General features: G+C 52.3%; 1 protein-coding gene across 1 annotated transcript in view; it reads left to right on the top strand.

The window, feature by feature from the left end:
- The first annotated feature begins 918 nt into the window (after window positions 1–918).
- SASH3 (SAM and SH3 domain containing 3) overlaps window positions 919–9,385 on the top strand; it is a 26,750-nt gene continuing 18,283 nt past the window's right edge. The window contains exon 1 of the mRNA XM_090061716.1: window positions 919–6,193. Coding sequence (XP_089917842.1) covers window positions 6,137–6,193 — 57 coding nt within the window. The 5' untranslated portion in view covers window positions 919–6,136. The remainder of the gene's footprint in view (window positions 6,194–9,385) is intronic.

Genomic DNA, 9,385 nt, shown 5'->3' with positions numbered 1-9,385 from the left:
GGCTGTGGGGTTGCAAGGTATGAGTTCATGAGGCTGGTGTATTTGCAGCTTGTGTGCACTATGTTCAAATCGGGGGCTCAATGTCCTGAGAAAAGGCACAGATCACTGAAGCACTCAGTTCTTCTTTGGGGGCATATGCCTGCCAGCCAGTAAATGCTTTGGTCCCAGGATGCTTCCTGGTTGTTAGTTTGGGGTTCTCTAATGTCCCTCTGCCTGCTGGCATTGCCCTTAAGCCCAGCTTTTCCTGGTCCTGCCTACCTTTTCCCATATCCCTGCTGGGTCCCTAGACTGTACCCCCTTCTCCCAGCCTGCTTCCATGCTCTTCTAATCCCACAGGTTCTGGGTGGCCCAGTTGGCAGGAAAGGCCCTGAATCTGACCCCCCCCCCCCCGGAAGATGCAAGCCCAGGACCTTTGCAAAGTCCTGGATCCCCAATTCCTAATGCCATGTATGTCACATATACTAGTGCCAGGTGGGTATGTACATGCCCATCCCAATGAGGAGGCTTTATACCACTTTGCACTGGTGCATTTGAAGACACATTGGGACAGCACCGATCCCACTGTGCACACGCTTTGTACCGGCAGGGTCCTAGAGGGCTGTTTTCACCCCACAGTTAGGTTCCTTTATGCTTACAGAGCCCCAGAATACACCTGAGCTTCCATCATGGACTCAGATTTCAGTGCTGAGCTAGGTTGGGCAGGCTGAGGGTGTTGTTTCTTCAGGGAAAGATAGCTGGGTTTTTTTGCAAAAATATTTATTTCTATATTTTTTATATATATATATATATATATATATATATATATATACACACACACACACCTCTAACAACCTGCCTTGTGACCACTGTGGTTCACTTGATGGCCAAAACACAATTTTACAGTTACCATTCTTAGTCCTGTTACAAAGATTGCACTATGCACCCACAAGCCCGTACACCAACCCATGCATCACTGTCACCTTTAAACCATCGCAATTATGCAAAGAACTACCTCAGCCCCCTCCTCTCTCCCTTCCCCCACTTCCAAACTCCCCTTCCTGTTTTTCCAGTCCTTTCACTTGTCATTGTATTTATCCTCTTTTCTGTTGTCTTCATTATCCTCATCACCATCCTTGTCATCCTCAGTGTAGTTGTATACACAGGCACCCAAGGGAAGGCAATAAATGCTGTCAGTGGAGAGAAAGCTCCAGCTGATCCCAGACAGGCTGGCTATCCTTGGACAGCCAGTATGAGCACAGGGATCTTGTGTTTTCATGGGCATTGGGGAGAGTTCCTAGCTTCTTAGGAACAGTCTTGGCCCTAGCAAAGAGTTGGGGACAATTGCCTTTAGCATGGTCCTTGTACCCCTGGACCTGGTGCAATTGCAGCATATCTGACCACAAGCAGTACAACTAACTGCCTATAAGGTGTGGCCCTGATGACATGGGAGCTGTTGGCTGTGGCTCGGTAGACCAGTGTACTATTTTGGGTTCAGCCACAGAACAGAGGTGAGACTGTTGGATGAGAAGTGTGACGTCAGCGTAACATGGCCTAGGTTCCATGATGGAGGGGTTGGGCAAGGCCAGCTTCATGAGAAAGGAGGTGTTTGGAGCCTGACTCCTGCTCCTCCTGCACTGCATGGTCCAGTCCAAGGGGCTCCTGGTCTCTGTGAGTAGGGAAGGGCAGCTTTGAGCTGGAAGACAGACTTGCCATGTCTCCTCCATGGCACCTTCCTCACCCTCTGAAGTTCCCTGTGGTTTGGCCCTGGTGTGGAAGCCCAGAGATCTTGGTGGGGAGCAGCCATCTTAGGCCCTGGATGCTGCACTTGGGAGGTGTGGGAAGCAGAGCAATATGCAGCCCTGAGAAGAAGACACCACACCTGGACTGCCTGCCCTGGGGTCCAGCCTTCTGCTCTGGCTTGCAGTAAATAAGACAGGCCTGAAGAAAACCTGCCTTGTCTTTTGCTGGGCCCTGGGGTGACCTGCAGTTAGGCTGTCCTAGAGCTCTGCTTCCTGCCATTTCCACCATGGGAATGTACGATGCTCTCAGCAGCCCATCTGAGGATGCTCCCAGGTCTCTATTACAGGCCTAATCTCGGACCCAAGAAATAATAGGATGTGAAAAACTGGCAGGCCCAGACCTCGGGCAGTCCTTTCTACTGAACTTGAGGGGGAAATAGACGCTGGAGGCCTCAGTTAAAGACCCTGAGGACAGTAATGCCCAGTGCAAGAAGCCTGACTTTTCTTGTCAGTTTGTAAAGGGAAGTCAGAGAGAGGGAGAAGGTACAGCATTCCCTGGATGAGTATAGCTGGGCCCTTGTGAACTAGCCCTGGTGGGTCGAGAATCAACGAGTAGGGTTTCCATCAGGAGATCTGACAAGTGTGGCTGGTCCAGTGCTTGGGGCCCAAGCCCAGAGCTTAGAAGATCCTGGCTTTTTTCCCTGCTCTAGCACAGATTTCCCATGCAGCTGTGGGCGGGTTCCATGGGTGTCAGCACCTGGCAGCACAGCTGAGGTAACAGCATGGGCCAATGGAGACTGGTAGTTGGAAGTCTGGTAAGGGGGCAGTAAACAGCCCTCAGCCAGCCAGTGCAACATTACCGATGCTGAGGGACCCGCGCTGTCCTGTGAAACACATTTATTGGTGCAGCAAGGCACTTCCCTCTGCTCTGGCAATGAGACCCATGTACAGATACACACCCACACTCACAGTCTGACCCCTTAGCACTGTCACAAATGCAATGTAACTGAGAATCAGGCCCCACATGTCCAATCTGAGCTCAGCCTGTGAGCAGACTGTGCACAGTGGGAGACAGGGGAGGAGTGACTTGAATGAGTACAGAGGCAAGGGAGACTATTGGTCCTTTACTGCCAAATTTCAGCTTGGGAGAAGGAGGCACTTAAAAATGTGTGCGTGCGTGCATGTGTGTGTGTGTGTGTGTGTGTGTGTGTGTGTGTATGTAAGGACATGCCTGAGTGCCTTTGTGTGCCTGTGCATACATGTAAATGCTTCCAATTATTCTGGGCTGTCCACTGTTTCCTCCACAACTCCTGAAGCCTTCCAAGATGCTTGGTGCTGCTTCAGGGTTTGAAAAGATGGGCACTGAGCGGGGGCAAAGGTGAGGAGGGAAGAGTTTGGCACTGCAGGACAGGAGTGTATGCACTGGGTAGAATGCCAACAGAGGTGGGAAGGCAGTGAAGAAAGGGAAAAGGGGGACCACAGAGCAAGTGGGGGGGACCCACTTCTCTGTAGACCCTGCTCCTCAAGAGGTACAATGCAGAATGAACAAGCTGGGCAGGGCTGATTGAAGCTCCTTCCTATCTCCCATTTATTGGGCTATTCCAGGGGGCTTGGGCAGACAGTAAATGTAGGAGAAGCAGACAACATGGTCCAGAAACTGGGCTGGAACTCAGGAGGGCTAGTTTGCTTCTGGATTTGCCCTGTTCCTGACACATGATTTGGGGCAAGTCCCTTCCCTGCCTCTGCTTGCTTCCTCCCGTCCCCAAACACACACGCGGTAAGGAGCACTGCTATGAATCATAGTGGAGGAGGGAAGCAGTGGGGTACCTGGCATCAGCAGTGCTCTTGAGCCCTTGCTCCATCTATTTTCTTGTATTTCTGGTCCCTGACTACAGTGGGGGTTGAGCTGCAGTTTCTTTGAGGGAGAGGAGTGGAGATGAGTGAGGTCAGAGAGGAAGCTGCAACAAAGGTGTCAGCAAGTGTGGCACAGAAGGCATCTTCATAGTTAGCAGGGTCGGAAGGGACCTGAGCAGATCATCAAGTCCGACCCCCTGCCATGGGCAGGGAAAAGTACTGAGGTCAAACGACCCTGGCAAGGTGATTGTCTAGTCTCCTCTTAAAGACCCCCAGGGTAGGAGCCAGCACCACTTCTCTTGGAAGCTGGTTCCAGATCCTAGCCGCCCTGACCGTGAAGTAGCGCCTCCTGATGTCTAGTCTGAATCTACCCTCTGCCAGCTTGTGACCATTATTCCTGGTCACTCCTGGTAGTGCTCAGGGGAAGAGGGACTCCCCCAGTGTCTGCTGGTTCCCCCGACTAGTTTGTAACAGGCCACTAGATCCGCCGTCAGCCTTCTCTTGTGGAGGCTGAACAGGTTCAGGTCCCCTAGCCTCTCCTCGTAGGGCCTGCCCTGCTGTCCCCTGATCATGTGAGTGGCCCTCCTCTGGACCCTCTCCATGTTGTCCACCCTCTGGACCCTCTCCATGCTGTCCACATCCCTCTTGAAGTGTGGCGCCCAGAACTGGATACAGTACTCCAGCTGCGGCCTGACCAGTGCCGCATAGAGGGGGAGGATCACCTCCTTCGACCTGCTCGCGATGCATCTGTGGATGCATGACAAGGTGCAGTTGGCCTTCCTGACCGTGTCCCCACACTGTCGGCCCATGTTCATTTTGGCATCAATAATGACTCCAAGATCCTTTTCTGCCTCTGCACTGACAAGAAGGGAGTTCCCCAGCCTGTAGGATCCAAAGTTGTACCACAGGTAACACTTGAGACAACACTGGGAACTGGCCTAGGCCAGGGGTCAGAAACCCCTGGCATACATGCTGAGCATGACATGTAAGGCCATTTTGCTCGGCACACTGCTGCCAGCCATGGAGCCCAGGATGTTCACACCAGGCGGCTGGGAGGCTCTCTGCCAAAAAATGTTTTGCCTGCCCCTGGCCTAGGCATTAAAACACTCTGGCAGCCTTGCTTTGCTGAATGGCTTGCTCCCCTGGGGAATAGCCACTGCACAGTTCAGGGCATCCAGAACATTTCTAGATTCCAGTGTGGGATAGAGAGGAGTTGGTTCCTATTTTCAGTCATTGCCTTCACAGAAGAAGTCTGTGGAGACAGCTAAACTCCACTGAACATGTCAGAGGTGAAACAGGCAGGTGATTTGTGTGGTCCTGTATCCTGGCTGGTCCAGTCTAACAGTGGGGTGAATTAAAGAGCCCACAGAGGAGCAGAGCAATTCAAGGCACAGCTCACTGTCATGAACCACCTCCAACAGCAGAACAGATTTGGAGGTTTAGAGGGTCTCCCACAGAGATACCTGTCCAGTGTTCAGTTATGTCATTTTTTTCATCATATTAATTATGTGTATATCGTCACAATTTTGGGACATAGTTTGGTCAAAAGTTTATGGCCAGATCTGTAATGAAGAACAGTTTTGTCAAAGAAACTGAGGACCACCTACCTAAGGAACTGATAAGTATTGCTTGCCAGTTGTGTTAGTAGGGCAAAAACTAGGGTGACCACCTTTTCCAAATGGAAAGGTGGGACATGTGCCTACCTTCCCCCACTCCCACACCAGTGTCATGGCTGTATCAGAACTGAGCAGAGTGGAGGGGAGTGGGGCCAGATGTGGGCTGCTTGCTGCAGGCTCAGAGCTCCCCACCCTGCTGCCTTTCCCCTGGGGAGCTCCATGCCAGCTGCACACCCCCTGCCTTCTTGGCAACAGTGGAGGGGAAACATCACACCACTGCCATCCCTGCTGCTGCTGGGCTGGCAGGGGGCACCTTGCCATGGTGGCTCAGCCAGTGCAGGGCTCTCAAGGCAAAAGCAGCATGGCAGGGAGCCCCAAAACTGCAATGGGAAGTCTGTATCTGCCCCTGCTCCATGCACAAATCTGGTGGGGCACGTGCTCCCCTGGTATCTACTCCTAGGGAGTACACACAGCAGAGGGGAGCAACCCTCCCCAAGACAAGCCACCCATGGGGGTGGTGCTGGGAGCCCCCTTCTGGGGGTGAATGGAAGCCCATCTGGAGGGATCTACATTGGCCGTGCAGATGTACTACTACGAGAGGTGTGTTAGCAGTGCCTGCTCAGAAGGAGCCCCTTGCCCACATAGAGTGGGCCCTCCCTTTGCCAAGGCATGAAGGCAAGGGTCTGTCTGGCAGGCTGGCTCTAGGGACTCTAGGCATGATGAGGTCCTCAAGCTGCTACTTCCTTCCTCCTTCACAACTGCTATGGCGGGGCCAGCTGCTCTAGAGCAGCGATTGCTGTAAGAGTGGCTCATGTGACACAGCGGCTTCCTGCATGTTTCCTGGTGTCTGTGCCGGCAGCATTTCAGTAAGTGACACAGTGGGATCTGCACTTGGTAGCTCAGCCCTCATCCATCATCCTACGGCTTGGCCCTTCTGGAAGGAACACTATGCTGCGCCGCAAGCCGTCCAATGCGAGTGAGAAGGAGCCCGTGCAGAAGAAGAAGGTGAGTGTAAGAGACTGCCAATTGTTTGACTCATTGACAGTACTGCTATGGGCCCAAAACTAGTTACATGATCTCTCTGTCCCCTGGGCATCCACTCTGACTGGTTTCCAGTTGCCAGCAATTGGTCTAGGATGCTTTAAGAACCGCACATCCTGCCTTTGTGCAGGGGTAGCACTAGGTGGCCCCTGTGAACCCTTCTAGCCTTCTGAGCTCCTGTTATTCTACTTCAACTGTGGCAGAGCTGACCAGCCAGGCCAGTCCCGCAGAGGGATGTTTCCTAATGACTGTGGTGAGGGAGGGAGGTTGATATGTCTGCAAGTGGATGGCAGGCCATTTCAGTGAATTACAGGGCCACAGGAATGAGACAGCCAAGTCCTCTGCCCTTTCTACAAAATCCAATGCCCGAGTACTGTGCATGCATCTCCGGGGCTTGGACTGGGCTAGAACTGAAAATCCCATGCTTCGGGGCCCCTATTATCTCTCTTGGGATGCAGATCTATTTCACTGCCAGCATGGCTGTCCTGATGGCCACCTACATTTCAGGTCCTCATGTCACCCCACACTTCCTGCAGCTCCTTAACTTTCCCCCTCCAAGAGTTACAACCTTGCCTTTCACACAGTCAGTGGGCTGCCCTTTCTCTTCTTGCCTTATCTCCCTATTTCCCAGCTGCACCTACTCCCTGGTGTTGCTCTTCTCTGAGCTTTCTCTCACTTGCTGAGATCTGTATAGGGACAAATTGCTCAAGATTGACAACAGTGAACTGTGCCAAGCTTGCTCCAGGGGCAATCGCTCTGAGCCTAGGATCCCACCAGGATGGAAATGCAAAGTATATCTCCTGCTATTAGCAAGCTGGGCCATAGGGCTTGTTTTTGCCTGTTGGCTGAAGGAGACTGAATTGTGTATCCCTCTGTCCTGGGAATGGAACTGTAGCACCGTAGATCCCAGAACAAGCCTACTGGTGTAGATCTGGACTAAAGCCCACTGAAGTGCATGGAAGTGCTTTATGTTGGTGACAGGGAGGGCAGAGCCTGCGCCTAGGAGGGTGACTGGTAGCACAGGGAACTTGCCAGGGGATCCCGGCCCTGCTAGGGGGCTGGGACACTGGCTGCCATGCAGTGGAGCACAGGGGTGTGACTCCCCTGCTCATTCTTACTGCCTGTCATTTCCTGCCTGGGGATTTGCTGCAGGGCTGCTGTGTGCCTGCTGAGAGTCATCTGGCCCAAAGCCCTGAAGCCATTCTGCTCACAGACTGCAGAAATTTGCTGAAGTTTGCAGCTACTGGATCAAAGCCCGTCAAGGTGTTTGTGGTTCAGGCAGTTCTCGGTTGCTGTCAGTCACATGCTGCTAACCACTTCCTCTTGCAGCTTAGTCCTTGCTTGACACCAACAACGCCAAGTACCTCAGGCAGGAGGAGCCTACAACAGACAGGAGGCCTGGCTCTGGCCAACACTGGGCCACCCCAGACCCCCACCCTTGAAGATCAAGTAGCCTGACCCTGCTGCATATTGGTCACAACGATATTCTGGAGAGCAGTGTCAATGACGAGCCCCACCTGCAAGGCTGATGCAGCTCCAGGGAGCGGCTTTGCAAAGTCAGACCTTTCATGTTGGCTCTGGGGCCCTCTGCAGTAGCTACGTGTCAGCAAACACACACTGTCAATGCCTGGCTCCATGAGGGAATGGCACAGCCAACAGTACATAGCACTAGAGAGATACAAGAAGTGGGGTTACTCAGGACTGACCTCCCCAGGCCCTCCTGCCTTCACTCACCTCTTCAGGAGCACAGACAGGCTAGTGCTGCCCTGAAGCAATGTTTAGCAGCTGTTTGACCCTGAGCGTGGCAAGCCTGCTCTGTGCTGCTACTTCTCCTGCCAGGGATCTGTCCCTAAAGACACCCTTGCTCCCACAAAGCCATTTTCGACCTTAGACAAGAGTTAGTTCTAGGTGCCCTTATCCCTGCCACACTTTGTTATGCTTACACTTGCATGCCCAAAGAACTCCCTTGTTCCTGGCAAGTAACTAGAAAGCAGAGAATACAACCATGGGCATGGAGAACAGGAGATTTTACACTGAGACCCTGGCATCAGGGTGAAATTCTGGGGTGTGGTAGCAGCCTAGAGTGATGGGGCATTAGACAGTGGGTCTGGGGCCTACTCATAGCACCCTGGGATTTCAGTCCCTAGCTGAGTCACTGGTTTCCACTACAAAAAGCATTTCTCCCTATGATTCCATAGGGGGAATTCACCCCAGAGATGAAAAGCCAGGCTCCAGGCTGCTGGGCCTCTGGGGCATCAGCACACGGCTCTGAATGCTAGGATCTGCCTGTCTGGCATGGCCTTCCCTAGGCCTTACCTCAAGCTGCAGCTTCTCCAACCCACCTCATTTCTAGCAGTTTGGCCACTGATGTGCCTCAGACTTACATTTCAGATTCTCTTTACTCTGCCTCCTTTTCCCCAGGTCCCTGGCTCCAGTTTCTTAACACGCTCTCCCTTCTTGACTGCTTGACAAATGGCCCTTTCTTGGCCCTGCATTTCCCCCCTGGGAGACGTCCTATGACTAGCCCCTATGTGGTAGCTAAGGGACTGTCATCTTCTGTAAGGGGAGCATGGCTTCAACCCTACTGGAAATAATGGTGTGTGTATTTCCTGGGGGAAGCCAAGGGCTTGCTTAAAGTCAGTCCATAGTTGTACCACATAAAATTACCTGCCCCAAACTACCTCCCTGTTCTTCAGAATCTCAGCTTTTGTCTTTGAGAAAGAAGATCTTTACCTACTACAGCTGTAATGCAAAACTTGACCTTGAGTGCAATGGATGCCTAAGTCTACAGAGTCTGCTATGGAGATCTATACAGTCCTCTGAGAGAGAGACCATTACGGTGCAGAGGGCTAGACAAAAACACTGCTTGCTGTTGACTTGGATCAAGGAGAAGACCACACTAGGGTGGCCATCAGAGAGGACATTCTGGTTTTCTGCTGCTCTGTCCCCTGTTCTCCGTTGATATAAAACCAGACGCCTTTATGTCCTCTATTTTTCTCTTCAAGAGAAAAATAGAGGACATAAAGGTGTCGGATTTCGTATCAAAAGGACAGAGGACAACCAGACTGTCCTCTACAATGGCCACCCTAGGCCCACCCAAGGGTCCTAGAGGGGTATGAAGAGCTTGCATGTTATGCTTGGGTACCTGTCAAGAGC

The sequence above is a fragment of the Crocodylus siamensis genome, chromosome 8, assembly GCF_052110815.1.
Source record: "Crocodylus siamensis isolate JL-2025a chromosome 8, ASM5211081v1, whole genome shotgun sequence".
NCBI classification, from domain to species: domain Eukaryota; kingdom Metazoa; phylum Chordata; order Crocodylia; family Crocodylidae; genus Crocodylus; species Crocodylus siamensis.
Note: the sequence above shows the minus strand (reverse complement) of the source record. Positions and strands in the feature narration are given on the sequence as shown.